The sequence below is a fragment of the Myodes glareolus genome, chromosome 4 (assembly GCF_982192425.1).
Source record: "Myodes glareolus chromosome 4, mMyoGla1.1, whole genome shotgun sequence".
Lineage (NCBI taxonomy): Eukaryota > Metazoa > Chordata > Mammalia > Rodentia > Cricetidae > Myodes > Myodes glareolus.
Genome location: NC_142029.1, coordinates 5,427,359 through 5,445,219, shown reverse-complemented (window position 1 = coordinate 5,445,219; position 17,861 = coordinate 5,427,359). Strand labels below are relative to the sequence as shown.

General features: G+C 49.7%; 1 protein-coding gene across 4 annotated transcripts in view; it reads left to right on the top strand.

Moving 5' to 3' along the window:
- The first annotated feature begins 1,886 nt into the window (after nt 1-1,886).
- The window catches only part of Ctdspl (CTD small phosphatase like), a 117,172-nt gene continuing 101,197 nt past the window's right edge, over nt 1,887-17,861 (top strand). The window contains exon 1 of one of the 4 annotated variants that reach the window (XM_087905183.1): nt 1,887-2,111. In XM_087905183.1, coding sequence (XP_087761309.1) covers nt 2,033-2,111 — 79 coding nt within the window. In that variant the 5' untranslated portion in view covers nt 1,887-2,032. The remainder of the gene's footprint in view (nt 2,112-17,861) is intronic. The other 3 variants (XM_087905182.1, XM_087905181.1, XM_087905180.1) reach the window with 3 other exon arrangements.

Genomic DNA, 17,861 nt, shown 5'->3' with positions numbered 1-17,861 from the left:
GACACAAGGTGGGACAGGCGTTGTTAGATGAGAAGACAAGTCCTGGGCGCTACCTGGCTTTAATGGGTCTGCGTCTACGAGGGTTAGCGAGGTCATGCCGTGTTGGGGGGCGGGGGGGGGGGGACGGGAGCGGGGCGACTACAAGCTAAGGCTCGCCTTCCTCATCAAAAGGACCCTTGGCGCTTCATGGCTTGGCTGCCCAAGATACTCATCGGAGTCCCTAAGGTGCTTTGAGAAGAGCACTCCTGGGCGAGCGCACTCTAAGGGCACCTGGGACGCCTTCTCCATGCACAGTTCCAGGATGTCACTTGCTTGGGTGTGGGAACAAAACGCTGACTTCTGGATAGGCAGCTTGTCAGCAGACAGGCCTTCCTCGTACTCCGGGCGCAGAAGTTCTGTCCCGGGGCAATCACCCACAGTGGGATTCTCCCGGCACCACTCGCCTGCGAGCTCACACCCTACCAGAAGCGCTTCTGGAAGGTTCCTTCCAACTTTGCGGAAGCTCGCCGGTGACCACACGGCTTGCCTACTGCCGGGATCCCACCCGCGTGGAAAAGTGAGCAAGTTCCACCGGGCCTCCCCTCTTGAAAGCCACCGCCGGGTGGGGTGGGGGGGAGGCAAGTGCGCGCGCAAGCGGGAGATGGGGGCGTAGCCTGATTGTCTTCTCCAGCCCGCCCTACGTCACGAGCCTCGGCCCTGCCCAGGCAGCGGTGATTGGTAAGCAGAGCGCGCGAAGCCCGCCCCCCCCCGCAGCGGTGCTCCGCCCACCGGTTGACAGGGAACGCAAGTCTGGCCTACAAGTTGGAACAAGAAGATGAGGGCGCCGAAAGGCTCATACCCTCCAAAACTGGTGGCTGTTACCCCGGACCTGGCAGCAGCCAAACGCTCCAAGTTCTTGAGTTCTGGCCCAACTCCGCTCCCGCAGGCCACTGTCCACCCTCAGCCACCCACATCCTCCTTTCAGTCGCCAGAGGCATCCACAGCCCCACGTGCCAGGAGGTCTAGCCTCGAGGACGCACTGTTCCGCCCGCACAGCGACTCTCATCCCGATTGCTTCTGCGGACTGCACAGTGCGAGCCGGGTCTGCAGACTCCCCGCGCACCACTCAGCGCCTCCTCACTCCCGGGCCCAGCATCACCTCCGCCTGGCAGCACACCCTAGCTCTGCATCACCCCAACTCCGTGCCCGAACCCTTCCGCAGGCCCGTTCCCCTGCGGAACCCTTCTTTCCCAGTTTGAGCGTCAGGACGTCCCTCACACGGAACCCACTAGTGACTGCAAACGTCTCCCACGGCGTCTGGCCTCCGGGTGAATAAACCTCCCTGGGCCTCAGCCGGCGATCCCGCTGCACCAGGGCCTCCACCGCGCGCGCCTCGCTCATCCATTCCACGCTCCGCGGCCCACACCCCGATCGCTGAGCCCACTTCTTTCCCCGGGCTTCACTGCACCCTCCCACCTACCCTGAGGCCCCTCGTGCCCCGCGCGGGCGCCGCAGCCCTCGGCCCCAGACCACACCCCGCGCACTGGGCCCCCGACTCGGCCCCGCACCCCTTTCCCTGGCGGGCGGGCGGGCAGCGCCGGCGGCGGTGGAGGCTAGTCCTCGGGCCGGGACACACCCACCCGCCCGCCCTCCCCGCTTTCCTCCCTCCCTCCAGCGCTCCCTCTCTCCCGCCCTCCCGCCCTAGCACAGCGCTCGCTCCTTCCCTCCGACTCCCGCTCGCGCTTCCCGCGGCGCCGGGCCTCCCGCTCCGCCTCCCCGAGCGCGGCTCTCCCGGGCGCGGCTCCGGGGTTCATGCTGACGAGGCGGCGGCCGCTCCAGCCCAGCGGCGGCGGCGGCGGCGGCGGGAGCTGGGGCGCGGGCCCCGGCCTCCTCTCTAGGAGCGCGGGGCCGGGCGGCGGGCGCGCCCCGGCGGCGGCGGCGAGCGCCCCACCGCGCCGCGCCCCTGCGCGCCCCCTGCGCCGCGCCCCCGCGCGCCCCCCGCGCCTAGCTTGCGGGGGGCCGGGCCTGCGGGCGGCCGGCGCTGCGCGCACCCATGGACGGTCCGGCCATCATCACCCAGGTGACCAACCCCAAGGAGGACGAGGCCCGATCGCCCTGTGCGGGCGAAAAAGGTGAGGAGGGGCACGGGCAGCTGCCGCGAGGGGCGTGAGTGCACCCCGCGTCGCCGGAGTTCTCGGTGTGCGTCCGCACGGGCGTGGGGGAGGGGTGCACTGAGCCGGGAGGGTGCGTGGGTGTGGGGTGCGCCTGGAGCAGAGGGAGGCTGCGAGGGTGCGTGTGCCAGCTAAGCTCGTGTGAGTGTGCATGAGCGGCCGAGAAGTTGGGATCGGATGTGTGCACACTGCACAGCGCTGTTTTAAGTGTGCATGCGGTGCGTGTGACAGGTTGTGGGTGCACCTACGTGTGCGCGCAGGCCAGCTGGAAGATTATAAGGGCGTGTGTGCTTCGAACAGATTGTGTGTTGCTGACAGGCTGTGTGGAGTTTGTGGTCTTATGTGGAGGTCTGTATGCATCTGACTGAGAGGTGTTGGAGTGTGTGCAGAGCCGGAGCCTGGGGACGGTGGATGAGTATGTTCACTCCTGATGGAGTTGGTGTGCGTGTGATCGTGTGCCTACGCTACCCAACTGGCAGAACGAATGCACTGTGTCTCTCTACTGTAAGGGTGTGTGTGGTATCCACCGCCCTGACCAAGAACCTGTGGGTACAGGAGTGCACATATGCTTGTGCACAGCACAGTGAGGCCATGTCTTGAGAATAGTTGGTTGTGCAAGTGGAAATGAGAGATGAAGAGGAGCTGTGCTGACCCCCACAGACGGCAAGGCACACATGCACGCTTCCTTCCTAGCTCTTGTCTCAGAGTCTGAGGAACTCCAAGGCCTGGCGTCTCAGGCCTCTGGTGATTGGGGTGGGGGTGGGGGCTCTAAGCAACACTCTGTTCGAGCTTTGGGGAACTGGTCAGGGACTCAACCGGCAATGCAGTGTTGCTCCTGGTTTGTTTGGGGGTCATATTCTGGCCCCACTCCTTTTCTCTGTTTACTTTTTGCTCTTTCTCTTGGTCTGTTGACCCCTGGGAACTGCCTGGAGTCACTGTGTGTCCTGCAGGTTGGACAGACTGTTTTGAAGAGCTGGCATGGTTTGTTCTGGCGACTAACTCTTGCTTCACTGTCCTGCCATGTGCAGGACAAACACCCCGTTCCCTCCCCAAGGACCTGCTTGCCCCCTCCAGCCTGTGTGCCAGTGCAGTGAGCAGGGACTGCGGCCCTCCTGGGAAATGGGATGAGGATGGGGGAACAGTAGGACCCCCCAAGTAGGACCCCCGGACAAGCCAGGAGAATACAGAGACTCTCCAGAGGTCCCTTGGGTGGGGATTCGCCATCCATTTCACCCCGTACACTGTAAACACTGCCTGCATCACAGACTGGTTTTCTAAATGTATAATAGAGAATTCAAACTCCACAGAAGCCCTTCGTGCCCCATAAATGAGTTTTGAAAACCCTGCAAGAGGGTTTGGAGTGAATTCCACGCCTGCCTGGGGCCTATGTGGATAGCCCTCTGGAGTCTAGCCTTCCCACCATAGGGGCTGGAGTTTTGGGGACCCTGGCTGAGGATGTCCCCTCGGGGAGGGTCTCCGAGCTTGGTGAACCCAATTGTCCTCTCTACTGTGGACTTGTAGCAAGAGCTGTGGCAGGCAGCTAGGGGCTACTTGCCAGGACCTGGGTCCTCTTGCGGCTCCAGCCTCTGAGCTGCAGTTTTGCAAACTCCCTCATCCTGGCGGCTCAGGTTTCTGAAGCAGAGTCAGCCTATAGAAAAGCCAGACCTTGTACGTGTTACTGGAGGTGCTTGCTCCGTTGGACTTGTTGACATTGCTTTCCTGGACAGGCCTTTCATATCGCTAACAGTCTATTTTGTTTGTTTCAGTGTCAGCTTGGTTACTTGTTAACTGATTAGGGGAATTCCACGCCTGCTGTCCTAGGGTGGGGTGCCTGGCTAGTAAAAGCCTTAAAATACCACTAACATGAGTTTTTTTACTCCAAAAAGTTGATATAATTTTGATCATATGTGGTATAACAAAATACTTGAGAATCATTGTTTTATCTATTTGTTTTTAAAAATATTTTTGGCTTGGTTGGAGCCAGGCGGTGGTGGCACACGCCTTTAATCCTAGTACTTGGGAGGCAGAGGCAGGCGGATCTCATGAGTTCAAGGCCAGCTTGGTCTACAAATCAAGTTCCAGGACAGCCAAGCTACGCAGAGAAATTCGGGGTGGGGGGGGATTCAGCCTGTGCTTTGACAGTCCCACAGGTAAGCAGCGTATCCTAATCATATCCACCCCCCAGCTCCCCTTAGCCCCCACCAACACGCGCTCCTCCCACCTTCATGTCTATTCCTGAGAATCAGGTTTGAAACAGATTCTTTAGAAGAATAAACCACCAAAAGGGTTCAACAGTGTTTCCAGCTTAAGTATGCTGGTATCTTTAGATAGGCAGAACGTATTTTATATAATTTAAATGAAGACAGACAGCCATTAAGTATTGGGCCTGCAGTGTTTGGAAGTGTTTGAGGTATGAAAGTGATTGATGGTTTTTAAAGATGTTTGCTTTCATTATTTATTCTGTCAAATAGGCATGACAGCGACTCTTGGGTTTGATGGGAGGGATAAAAGAAGCCGTATATGGAGAGTTCTGCTCTGTGTACCTGCGCACCACTGCTCCACAACCTTTGTCTCAGTGTGGGTTTAGAACAGAAGCTGGGTGTGCTGGCAGCAAGTTGAATTACTTCTTGACACAGTACGTGTGGCTGTGTGCTCAGAAATGGCTGTCGCTGTCCCCTTAGCCTGTCTCTCTGGGCTATGCCTTCCCGTTGTGTGTGGTTGGGTTGATAGTGTGAGGCTCCGAGGAACCATGTCCCCCGGCAGGCTAACTGTCCCCACTTTGCTGTCACATAGCACCCAGAAAAGCAGACAAGAGGTAGGAATGAGAAAGCCATGGGGGAAGAAACCCGAATGACGAGTGTGTCTGTGAAAGACCAGGTCGTCTTGTTAAACATTCAGGTGACGTCCAGTGTTCAAAGCTGACATGTTTGGGAAATGACTCCTCTCAATAAACTTGGAAGAAATTAAAAAAAAAATAGCACAGGCTTTTCTTGTCATTAAGATTTATTTATTTGTATTTCATTTGTGTGGGTGTTTTGCCTGCATGTATGTCCATATGCCATGTGTGTGTCCGCTACCTGTGGAGGCCAGAAGAAGGTGGTGTTTGATCCCTAGGAACTGGGGTTAAGGATGGTTGTTGTGAGCCACCATGTAGGTGCTGGAACTGAACCCTCTGAAGGCAGCCAGTGCTCTTAACCAGCCCCAGGGGTGCAGGCATTTTCAAGAGTAATTTAATACTTAAAGCGTAAGGAATGCTTTTGGCTGCAAGTAACAGAAAACCAGGCTTCCGGCAGCCTAAGCCAGCTCCTCCTTAATGACCAGTGGCTGCTGTGGCCCTCGGCAAGCGGCTCTGATGTTATAGCCAGCGTCACAGTGATTCTCGGGGCTCCCCCACCCCCAGTCACCATAGTCAGTCACAGAAGTGCCATCTTCAAGGCAGGAAAGTGGACAGAGCCAGCTCGTGTTCATCCCTCTTCCCTGGAAAGCCGGCCATTCCCAGGGGCTGCACAGTAAACTTTTGTTCATGTTTAATTGGCCAGAACCGGATCACGTGCCCTCCCTTAGCCTCACGCAAAATCGAGGACGTTAACTGTCTAGCCCACCTAGGAAGGAGAGAAGACCATAATAGAGGGGATCAGCATCCTCAGCACCGGTTTTACCTCTGTGTCTCTGTCAAGAGGTGTCACCTCCTCTGTACTCAGAGACACAGTGCGATGATGTCACTGCTGACAGCATGGCTTTGCTATAGCAACATTCCCAGCCATCCTGTGTCAACAGGTGAGTAAGGCTGGACCGTGGGCCTTCAGTCCTGCAGAAAGAATGCTCCCAGGCCGTCGGACCAGACAAGTTCAGTTACATCTGAACATATAGACACGTGACTTTCTGAGACATTCCATAGTGAGAAATCTCAAGAATGACATAACAGTGTGATCCTATCTTGTTTTTTTAAAAAATCAAATACACAAAACTGAACAAATATGTAGAAATACCCACACACAAATGAGACAAATGCACAGAGGTGATTCCCTCGGGGGCAAAGGCAGAGTGGCAAGTGAGGCAACTTTGGCTCTTTGTTTAAAAATTGATGAAAATGTGCTTTTGTTTTATGGATGAATTTTTTTTTAACTAAGAAAGGACATTTCCCCTAGCTCTTTGGAAAGAAATAATTTGAAGGAATTGTACAATAACAAAACAAAACCCAAAGAAACCTCGATTAATATGCAGAAATACCCAGAACATTTCAATGCTAGCTAAACAGCTGATTGTGAGCTGATAGGCCTGCTGGAGGTCACCACAGGCTGGTGTATTTGTGCAGCTATTTGGGCCCAGAGACCTGAGTCTGCTTCTCATAAATGTTTGTGACCCTTAATCTTTTATTAAATATCATTCTAAACTTTTAAAATTTTATTTCATGTGTATGGGTGCTTTACCTACATGTATGTATATGTACCGTGTGCATGTGCCAGAAGAGGGAGTCAGATCAAGGCTGGAGTTACACGCAGTTGTACATTGTCATGTGGGTGCTGGGACTTGAACCCGATTCTCTGAAAGCACAGCTTTTAGTCATAACTGAGAGCCTCCGACCTTGGAGGTGCTGACAGAATTACAGCTAAGAGAAGGTTCTTCTGAGCCGTGATCATTTCAGACGAGAGGATAGGCTGAAGGGAGGTTCACGCTAACACTTTGTCGAGGCGGTGTGAGGCAAGGTCTCGTGAAGTTCAGGCTGCCCAGGAATTTTCTGTGTAGCCTTAAATTAGCCTGTACCCCTGTACCTCCTAAATGCTGGGATCACAGTCATGTGTCAGTGCACCCGGTTAATTCAGGTTTTTTCTTTCTTTCTTTCTCTCTTTTTTTTTTTTTTCTTTCAAGACAGGGTTTAGCTGTAGTTTTAGAGCCTGTCCTGGAACTAGCTCTTGTAGACCAGACTGACCTCGAACTCACAGAGATCTGCCTGCCTCTGCCTCCCTAGTGCTGGGATTAAAGGTGTGCGCTACCACTGCCCGGCTAATTCAGTTTTTAAAATTAAACTTTTTGTCATGGTTGCTGCTGTTGTTGTTGTTGACAGGGTTTCCCATGTAGCCCTGTCTGTGTAGATCAGGCTGGCCACAAGCTCAGCCATCCCCTGCCTCTGTGTCCCAGTGCTGGGATTATAGGTGTGCGCTCCTCACCAGACTTAAATTCCCGATGCCCAGCTTACACTTTTATTTAGGCATAACTGTAGATCATATGTTGTTACAAGAAATCACACAGAGCCAGGTGTAGTGTGCATACCTCTGTAGCCGGAACTCCTGAGACTGACTCACAGATCCCAGATTCCAGGTCACAGATTCCAGGCTAACCTGTGGCAAGACCCTTCGAAGAGGAAAGAAGGGAGGGGAAGGGCCATTGAGATCCTCTGTCTCCTCTGCCCTGATCCCCTCAGTGTTAATATTTTCAAGACTTTGAATGGCTTCCCAGCAAGGATGTTGAGAATGACCTTATCGAGGCAGAAGTTACATTACCGGGAGACAGCCTTTTCCCTCCTTCCCAGCTCGCCTCCTTAGCACTCCGGCAACCCCTACTCTGTTTTCTGTTTACAAAGTTTTGCCATTTCAGAAATGTTGGCTCGGTGCGATTGGACAGAATGTGGTCTTTTCAGTTTGCTCTTTTCCTCCAGTGTGATTCTCCACGGAGTCACTTGGTGGTTGCTCATGCAATATTTGGGCTTTTCTTTTCCCTTGCTGTGTATTATTCAGCGGTGTGAACCAGCCTGCAGTCTGATTGTTCATCCTCTGAAGAGAATCTGGGTTATTTCTACATTTGGGGTATTTTGAATAAAGTTGCTGTATACACGTATGAACATTTTAATGTAAGTACAGTTCCTGGGTCATGTGTTGGTCACAAGTTTAGTCACAGTTTTTTATTTAAACTAAACTACTGTTTCCTTGAGTAAACATACCATTTCGCTTTCTTAATAACAAGTAGAAGGCATCTTTTTCTCTAAAGCCTCTCGAGTATTTCATGTTGTCATTTTTAAAAATTATTTTATTACATTTATGTATATGGTATGCCCTGCGCTGTCACTGTCTGCCTCATTCCCTGGAGACTGGGTCTCTCACTGAACCAGCCTAGTGACCAAGTCCCCGCTACCCTTGTGGCCCTGTTGCACACAGCACTAGGGTTGCAGACTTGTGCAGCCACATCTGGCTTTTTAAGGGGTGCTGGGGTTTTGAACTTGGTCCTCATACTTGTACAGAAAGTACTTTCCCCACCAAGCACTCTATCTCCCTAGCCCCAGCCATCACATTCCCAAAGGCAGGGAGTTGCCACACATTGTACTTAAGATTGAATGATGCAGGCTCAGAAACAGTGGAGTAAGACACAGAACTCAGAAACAGACCCACACCACAGATTTTAAACAAGCTCAGATGAAGAACAGGGTCTGTGAAGGTGGCCCAGCTGTTCAGAATAACTCCCCAAGCGTGAGAGTCTGAGCCTCAATCCCCAGAACCCAGGTAAAAAGCCAGGCATAGGTTGACTCGAATCAGGGTTGTGTGATTCTCAGTAATGTGGGATGTCCTTCTGTATATGTGTTGTTCTTATTGGTTAATGAATAAAGCTGCTTTGGCCTATGGCAGGGCAGAATATAGCCAGGCTGGAAGAGATATGGAAAGAGAGAAGGCAGAGTCAAAGAGAGGCCATATAGCTGCTGAAAGAGAAGGATGCGTCAGAACCTTACCTGGTTAGAAATGGGTTAATTTAAGATGTAAGAGTTAGTTAATAAGAGGCCTGAGCTAATAAGTCAAACAGTGTTGTAATTAATATAGCTTCTGTGTGATTATTTGGGTCTGGGAGGCCAGGAAACCGAGCAGTCTCTGTCTACATTTTAGTAAGCAAATCCTATTAATGCTGCTCTGTGCACTCTTCTTAAAGCACTTGGAAGTTTTGATGTGGATGTTCATGTGTTCCATGTTAGCATACAGACATATAGTTGCTGTTGTATACTTATCCTGTGTACTTGTTGTTGAGCTCACTGATTTGCTGTGAGCCTTTCTGTGGATTCCTGCAAGTTTTGATGTAAGCAATCTTGTCAAATAAGAATGTTTGTTTTTCTTCGTTGGGGCTGTTTGTCTTTTATTCATTTTTTCTTGCTTTATCACACTGACGAGAACATGGAACAGTAAATTAAGCTACTGGTGAGGATGGATGGATGCCTTTGCTTGCTCCTATCTTGGTTACTTTTCTGTTGTGATAAAACCATGAGTTAGGCAACTCACAGAAGAAAGGGTTTATTTGGGCTTAATGGTTCCAGCGGGATAAGAGTCCCTCATGGTGGGGACAGACCAGAGGGCAAGCAAGCAGCAGGCATGACGGAGGACTAGAAAGCTGAGAGCTCACATCTTCAGCCACGTGCAGGGAGAGAGCCAACCGGAAATAGGCGTGTGACTTCATACATCAAAACCCACTCCCAGTCATGTACTTTCTTCCAGCCAATCTGTACCATTCAAACCCTCCCGAAACAGCTTCACCAGCTAAGGACAAAGTGTTCAAGACTGTTGGGACGCTTCCCCTCTAAACCAGGACAGCTCCCAGCTCCCAGAACCAACAGTCTTTCTGCAGTAACTATAGTATATAGTTTGTTTTGTTGTTTGTTTGCTTGTTTCGAGACAGAGTTTCTCTGTGTAGCCCTGGCTGTCCTGGAACTTGCTGTGTAGACCAGGCTGGCCTCAAACTCACAGAGGTCCCTGATTTAATCCTGAGTACCAGAATTAAAGGTGTGAGCCACTACCGCCTGGCCCAGTTGTTAGAGTTTTAACTCATTGGGTTGAAGTTCCCTCTGTCCTGGGTTTTCTGAGTTTTGATATTGAAGTTTTCCATAGGCTTTGCCTGCATAAGTGAGGACAGTCATGCTAACTGATATGACAGTACATGTTGACTTTCGAATCTAAACCCAGCCTGATATCCTTGAATAAACTGCTTCTGTTGCATGAGTCTTTTCTCAGCGTTGATAAACTATCTGCGACACTGTCTACAGTTTCGCTGTTTCTTTTCACTTATGTTGACTTTTCCTGACATCAGCCTCATGAAATATGTCAGGGAGCGCTCTGTCTGTCCTGTGTTCTGGAACCAATTGTGTGGAATTAGCATGTTAATTTTCCACTGAAATCATCTGGGCCTGGAAATTTCTTTGGGGCAGTTTTTAAATCTCCAGATTCGATTGTTTTCCAGTAGTGGCAGAGCTGTTTAAATATCTCCTCCATACGGGAAGACTTGCGATAGAGCGGGTTGCTTGAGGTTCAATACGTTTCATTTCTGCTGACAAATGGGCCTTCGTCATACTAATTCCCTTGCCATCTTCCAGATGTAAACAGAACGAACAGCAATGAGGACAGTGGTCATTTGTGACCCCGTATTATTATTTCCTGTCAGTCTTGTTAAGGGTATCTCAGTTTCCTTAGACTGTTCATGGTTTTTTTTTTTTTTCTGCTTCTCTTGTGTGTGTGTGTGTGTGTTCAGTTTTCTCATTTCTTTCTGCTGCTTGATTTGATTTGAGTTGGAGAGTTCTGAGACCCAGGTGCCCTTTGGCCTTCCTGGTAAATGCGTTTAGTGCCGCGCACGTCTGAGCACTGCGGTAGCAATCCCCACGCATTTTGACATTTCCACTTTCATTCAGTTCCCTGCGATTGTTAAGTGAACTTTAATGTTCAGAAGAGCATGGGGTTCATGGTCAAATCGAGCAGAAAGCTCGACACAGCCCCCGGCGCCAAGTATGGGGCATCCTCCCCCACTGTCAGCATCCAGAGCCGAGCTGTGATTACAGTTTTATGACCCTGCGTCCGCTCAGCATTATCGCCCAGCACAAGAAGTACACATTAGGGCTCACTGTCGCCATTGTCCGCTTTATGAGTTTAGATAAAGACGCAGTGATATGTGTCCACCGTTACAGCATCTAGCAGGATGATTTCACAGCCCTAAAATCCTCCTGTATTCACCCATCCTTCCCAACCCCCAACCTCTGGCAACTGCTGATGCTTTCTAGTGCGTCCATAGGTTTGCCTCCTCCTCCTTTTTCTTCCTCTTCCTCTCCTTCTTCTTCTTCCTCTTCTGCCTCTTCCTTTTCCTCCTCCTTCTTCTTTTTTATGTTTTGTGTGTGTGTTTGTGTGTGTGTTTTTTTTGAGACAGGGTTTCTCTGTATAACAGCCCTGGCTGTCCTGTAACTATCTCTTGTAGACCAGGCTGGGGACACGCACACCCACAGAGGAATTCTTTTTTAAAGATTTATTTTATTTGTAATTCTCTCTCTCTCTCTCTCTCTCTCTCTCTCTCTCTCTCTCTCTCTCTCTCTGTGTGTGTGTGTGTGTGTGTGTGTGTGTGTGCGCGCGCGCGCGTGTGTATGGGTGTACATGTGTGCCGATGACCAGAAGTCAGCATCATGTGTCTTCAGGAGCTGTTCCCTTTGTTTTTTGAGACAGGGTCTTTTATTGGCCTGGAGCTCACCAATTAGGCTAGTCAATGGCCACTGAATCCAAGGAATCTGCCCCTCTCTGCCTGTCCAGTGCTGGGCGTACAAGTGAGTGGCACCATGCTCTGCCCTTCAATCTGGGTTCTGATGATCAACTCGGGTCTTTGTGCCTCACAGTGTGTGGCGCCATGCCCTGCCCTTTAATCTGGGTCAGCTCAGGTCTTCACGTCTGCACAGTGTGTGGCACCATGCCCTGCTCTTTAATCTGGGTTCTGTTGCTGGAACTCAGATCTTCATGCCTGCCCTTTAATCTGGGTTCTGACAATCAGCTCAGGTCTTCATGTCTGCACAGTGTGTGGCGCCGTGCCCTGCTCTTTAATCTGGGTCAGCTCAGGTCTTGTGCCTTCACAGTCAACACTTTCCGACAACGCTCCCTTCCGCATCCCCTCAGACCCTCTTGTTTTTGGTGTTGAGTAACGCCGTGCTCTGTAGATGTGCAACAGTTTAGTCATCGTTCACTCGTGGAGGGACAGCAAGGTCGCTCTGAGCAACTGTGTCCACGTCTTTGGTAGAGATGAGTTTTCAATTCATTTGGGTCAAAACCCATATGAGATTGTTGTGCTAAGCATATTGGGTTTAATTGTAAAGGAAACAGCTGTGCTGTTTTCCAAAGAGGCTGTATGATCGTTAGTTTTCATTAGTTTAATTATGATGCATCTTGGCATGGATTTCTTTGATTTGTTTATTGCCAGTTCATTTTGCTTCTTGGGGTTATGTCTCCGGCCAAATTTGGGAAGTTTTCAGCCATTGTTTCCCTGAGTCCTTTTCAGCCCTACCCATTCTTATCCCCTGAGATGCCAGTGACACCATTTTTTTAAAATTAAGACTCAGTTATTTTTATTTTATGTGTATGGATGTTTTGCCTGTGTGTGTATATATGTGCGCATCACAAATGTATCTGGTGCCTGTGGGGGCCAGGGGGCACAGGACCCTCTGGAACTGGAGGTGTAGAGTATTGTGAGCCACTATGTGGCTGCCGGAAACGGAACCTGGGTCCTCTGCGAGAGCAGCAAGTTTTAAGTACTGAGCCGCCTCTCCAACCTCCACGGTCCCTTTTGTTACTGTAGTCCTGAAGGTGAGTCAGTGCTGTTCTGGTGATTTTTTTCCTTTCAATCTCCTCTTGTTCAAACTGGGTAGTTTCTGGTTTTCTCCCTTCAAGCTCTGATGTAGAAGCTACCCACTGGGATGTTTTCCTCACGCTTCTTTCATGGGCGTGGCGTGGTGTGTGCACCTGTCCTCCACTTACATCCAGAGGCAGGGTCTCTCACTTGAACCCACGGCTCACTAACTTTTCTAATCTAGCTTGCCATCTTCACCCTCTGTGCGCTGGGATCACAAATACATCACCATGCCCACCAAGAATTTAGTTGGCTGCTGAGGAATCTGAACCCTGGTCCTCACACTAGTGGGGAAAGGGCTCGACCCAGTGAGCCATCTCCCAGGTCCCAGCCATGGGCCCTTTCATTCTAAGTTTCTGTTTCTTCTGTATAATTTCTTCATTGCTAAGGCTCTCTACCCCCTGTTTCCAGCGTGCTTCAGTTACTTGTTGAGGCGTTGTTATCATGGCCGCTTTGAAGTCTTTGTCAAGTAAGCCTACCTTCTCTGTTGTCATGGCGTTCCCATCTGCTGATTGCTCTTTTTCGTTCAGTTTGAGGTGTCCTGGGTTTCAATATAACAAGGGAATTACAGTCAAAATCTGGAGATCTTCATGTTGTGAGAAGACTCTGGGTCCTGGTTAAGCCTTCCATCTTAGTCCGGGTACTCCCACTTGGCTCTAGCGAGAAAGGGGAGCCCTGCCTTGATCCCGGTCTCCACTGGGTTCCTCTGATGGCTGCTGGGCCGAGAAGGGGGGAGTTCAGTGTTACAGAGGACTGGCCTCATTGTCTCGATGGGTGTGGAAAGCCTTGGCTCTTCCCACACCTTCGGTCATACCGTCCTAGTGTAAGGGGAAGCGTCTTCCTACTGAGTCAGGGTGAAAGGCCCCACTGCCCACGTGGTTACCACTCACATCTCTGGGTTCATCACCAGCCCTGCTCCGTACATGGCCTTCTTTGTCGCCATCAGGGCTAGTGACTGAGATCACTGCTCCTGATGAGAGTAGAGGTCTTGGTTAGTAGCCTCAGCTATTTACTGGTATTTATGGGGCAGGTTCACAAGGGCGTGCGTGTGCGTGCGTGCGTGCGTGTGTGTGTGTGTGTGTGTGTACGTGTGTGTGTGTACGTACGTGTGTGTACATACATGTGCATGTGTGTACGTACCTACGTGCGTGTGTGGTGTCTGGTTGCAAAGTGGTGATTATTATCTGGAGTATTTTGGTTTTGCCAGATTTTCCTTTCGTCATATGGCCTCTGGGTTGCAAAGAAAAGCTTTTCTGGGACTCTCATCTGTAGCTACGCTTTTTGTCTTTCATCTGAAACTTCTCGAGCAGTGGGTCTTGGATTTGTGAGGCAGACAGGGTCCCCAGGGAAATCGCCATATTGTTCTTCAGACCTCATGGTCGCTACCTGATTTGCCTTCTCTCTGCTTTCCAAGATTGGCCTGTTTGTCCCTAATAAAGTCCAGAGGGTTAATTGTGTTTAGTGGGAAGGAGAGGAAGTCAGTGCATCTACTCCGTCTTCCTGGAAGTCCCTCAATTAATATTTAATCTCAGCCAAATTAAGTACTGATTTATGTAATGGTTTTGACACAGGGTGTCACTCCCTGCCACCAAGTTGGCTTTGAGCTTCCGTTCTCACACCTCAGCGCCAAGGTGACAGGCACACATGACCAGCCAAATTAGATACTTTAAAGACCGGAGTGGGAAAAGTTGTCCTTTTGAGGTTCATTTCAAGGGTGGGCGAGAGGGCTCAGTATATAAAGACGCTGTCCACCCAGTGCCTGACAAGCCGAGTTTGATCCCCAGGACACACATAGTGGAAGGGAGAGAACCAGATTCTGGAAGTTGTCCCTGACCTCCACACGTGTGCTCTGCTGGGCGCCCACCCTGGAAATAAATAAGTGTAAGAAATCTATATATACATTTTAAAGACTTGTTTATTTTTAATTTATGTCTTCAGTCCCAAATACTTACGCTTTTTTAAAAATAAAGATTTATTTCAACATTATGCTAGTGAACAATGTAAAAAGTCAAATTCTCTTAGTGCTTCTAATATCTTAAAAATTCTTAGCTGGGTGTGGTGGCACATGCTTTAATCCCACTTGGGAGACAGTGGCAGGCAGATTTCTGTGAGTTTGAGGCCAACCTGGTCTACATAGCAGGTTCTAAGTCTGCCAGGATAAAAGTTAGACACTGTCCATGAAAACAGAAAACAGAACAAAGAGAAAAAGATAAGAATGAGTTAAGTCTAAAATCAGATATAGATCAGTAGGACTACCGGGACACCAGTAATTTGACTGGCCTTGAAAGGGTTAATTTATAAGCTTTGACCTTCACACAAAAATATTAAACTCCAAGTTCCCCCACTTTCCTAATATGAAGTGTGTTTTTTAGCTGCTGTTCTGGTGGTTAGTGAGAATGTTCAGCTTCGCATCTTTAATTTTATTTCTCAGTTAAGGAACTCTCCATTTAATCAAATAGAAATGCCTTTTCGGGGTAAACACAGAATAGTGGGTCTGGATTTAGTGCACATGGTCATCAGAGAGAGACTGCGAAAGTCTGCTTTTGGCTCAGACTGCCTGGGAAGTGGGCCTGTAGTCTCCAGAGACTTGCCTCAGGATGATTTGCCAGAGCACCCCCCTGATGGAGAACTCCCCCCCCCCAAGAAGGATGCTAAAAAGAAATCCCACACTAGCTCAGAATCAAATATAATAGAGGCTGCTCGAACGGGGAACAGCCACCGAATCCTGCAGCATAAAGAGAGAGGGACCGTGCACTTTACATCAGCATATATAGTATAAGAGGCCATGCCCAAGTGGGCGGGTAACTTTTAAGGATTTCCTACAGCACCCCCGCCACCTCCCTCCCCACCACCACCATTTGAGACGTCAGGACGGGGGATCTCAGAAGAGACCTCACACCTTAGATTTTAATTTTCAACCAAAGGGCTTTTCCCCTTTTTGTCCTGTGGAAGGGGCAGGCTGGCAATGCAGGAATGGTCATGTGAAAAGGGGCTGACGGTCACTGGATCTTCCAGCGGGTAAGTGGCAGAGAATGGGAGAGAACTGGCCACAAGTGAGTCTGCACACATATGTAAACACAGTACATGTAAATATCCCTCCACCACTGCTCCAGAGGAGATACAGTATCCAGGCCAGAGGTCTGTAAAGGGCGATGGATCCTCTTGGGTAATAGTGAAATTATAATGTACACCTTAGAACTTATTTTCCATGTCTTACATCCTTACTCGTCAGATATTTAAAGTTGAGAGTGGGGCATGGGTGTATGTTGTGGGGGGGATTTAAAAATCCCTTTTGTTGGGCTGAGAAGATGGACTCAGTAGAAAAACTATTTGCTCTATAAACTCGAGGGCCAAAGTCCTACTCCCCAGAACCCATGTCACTGCCAAATGGGAGTGGTGACTTGCCTCTAATCCCAGCAATCTAAAGGTGGAGACAGGATCCCAAGAACAAGCTGTCCGGCCAGACTGCCTGAGAGACCCTGCCTCCGTGAGTAAGGTAGAGGCAGTCAAGGATGCTACCAACGTCAGCCTCCACACACGTGCACACACGTGAGCCTCCCACACACATATGCACACACTTTTCTCCTTACCTTTAAATACATCTTTCCTCTCCTTCAGTATAAAAAGATGGGAATACATAAGTGATTTGACATGAAGCTAGGCGAGTGCTTGTCTTCCCAGCTCTGTGCTAGCAACGTGCAGCACAGCAAAGGCTCTGGAGCCCCTGGAAGCTGCAGGTTGCAATGTGGACATTGATGTGTGAATCACAGCTGCAAACACGGATGGTATAATCCCCCTGAACCAGAACCCAATCAAAACCCGCCTTTATGGTGCCTAGGATTACGCAACAGTGCCTGTTGGTTCTGAGGAGCTGTGTCAAATCAAAAACTGAAAGGTTTCTTTGTAATTATAATTTGTATTAAGGCTGTTTGCCAGAATGTTCCCAAGTCCTTGTACTGTAGAGCGCTTTAAAAATTGAAGCAAAGTGGCTGAGCATTTGATGGCTGGAGCTATTCTTGCTTTTCAAAATTAGTACGTAACCAAAGACCGCAGGGCGATGTTCCAGCATCCTGAAGAACAAACTGCTTTACCTTGTCAACATGGCCTGATAAATGTAGCCTCGTAGGGCCAGGAAGAAAGAGTATAGCCTCCAGATTGTACTTAATGTATTCCAAGCCAGATTCGCTTTTCTTGCTTGGCTGTTTGTTCTGTGTTGAACTTGCTGAAGCCCCAGACAGAAACCATTGACTCTAAGTCCAAAGACCTCAGTCAAGGCAGTATTTTCTTTCCCCTTCTTCAGGAAATAGAATATATCCACTTACGTTTTGTTTACAGTACTATATTTAATGACAGTCATCAAGCAATTCTAAAATCTGTATTGTTGTTAACTTTGTTTAATGTATAAGCACCAGCAACTGGGTGTGTGTGGGGGTGTATTCATGTATGTATGTGTGCAGGTATGTTCATATGTGTGCATATACACACATATGTGAGCATATACAGCATATACACGTGTGTGCGAATGCAGGTGGAGACCAGAGGTCACCCTTAGGTTTGCTTCCTCAGGTCCTAGCCACCTTGCATTTTGAGACAGCCCCAGAGATATCCCTGTCTTCACCTTCCCTCCTGAGATGACAAGCCCTGCTGTTTTGCCCAGTTCTTTGTGGGTGGTGGGGGTCACACTGCAGTCCTGGTGCCTCCAAACCTTTACTGACTGAGCTAACCGCCTCCCCAGCCCGAGAATTAGTTTTTCTACTCCATGGGAGGCCCTAGCACTGTAGGCTGACTTCTTCCCTGAGTGATTTCTGGGCTTTGCTTTTGTTCTTCTTTGAAGCAGGGCCTCCCTGTCTAGTCCAGGTTGGCCTGGAGCTCGCTTTTCTGCTTCAGCCTCCCAAGTATTCAGCTTCCAAGTATAGGCCTGTACTTGTCACACTCGATTGCCTTGATTGATTTGACATTTAATATATGTGTCAAGGTAAATTTACAGAGAGTAAAAATACACGTTTACAAAGCTGTGTGAGCCTTGACAAAGACAACCGTGAAACCATCTCTATCAAGATAAAATGCTTCCACTGGGCCCAAGATATTCTC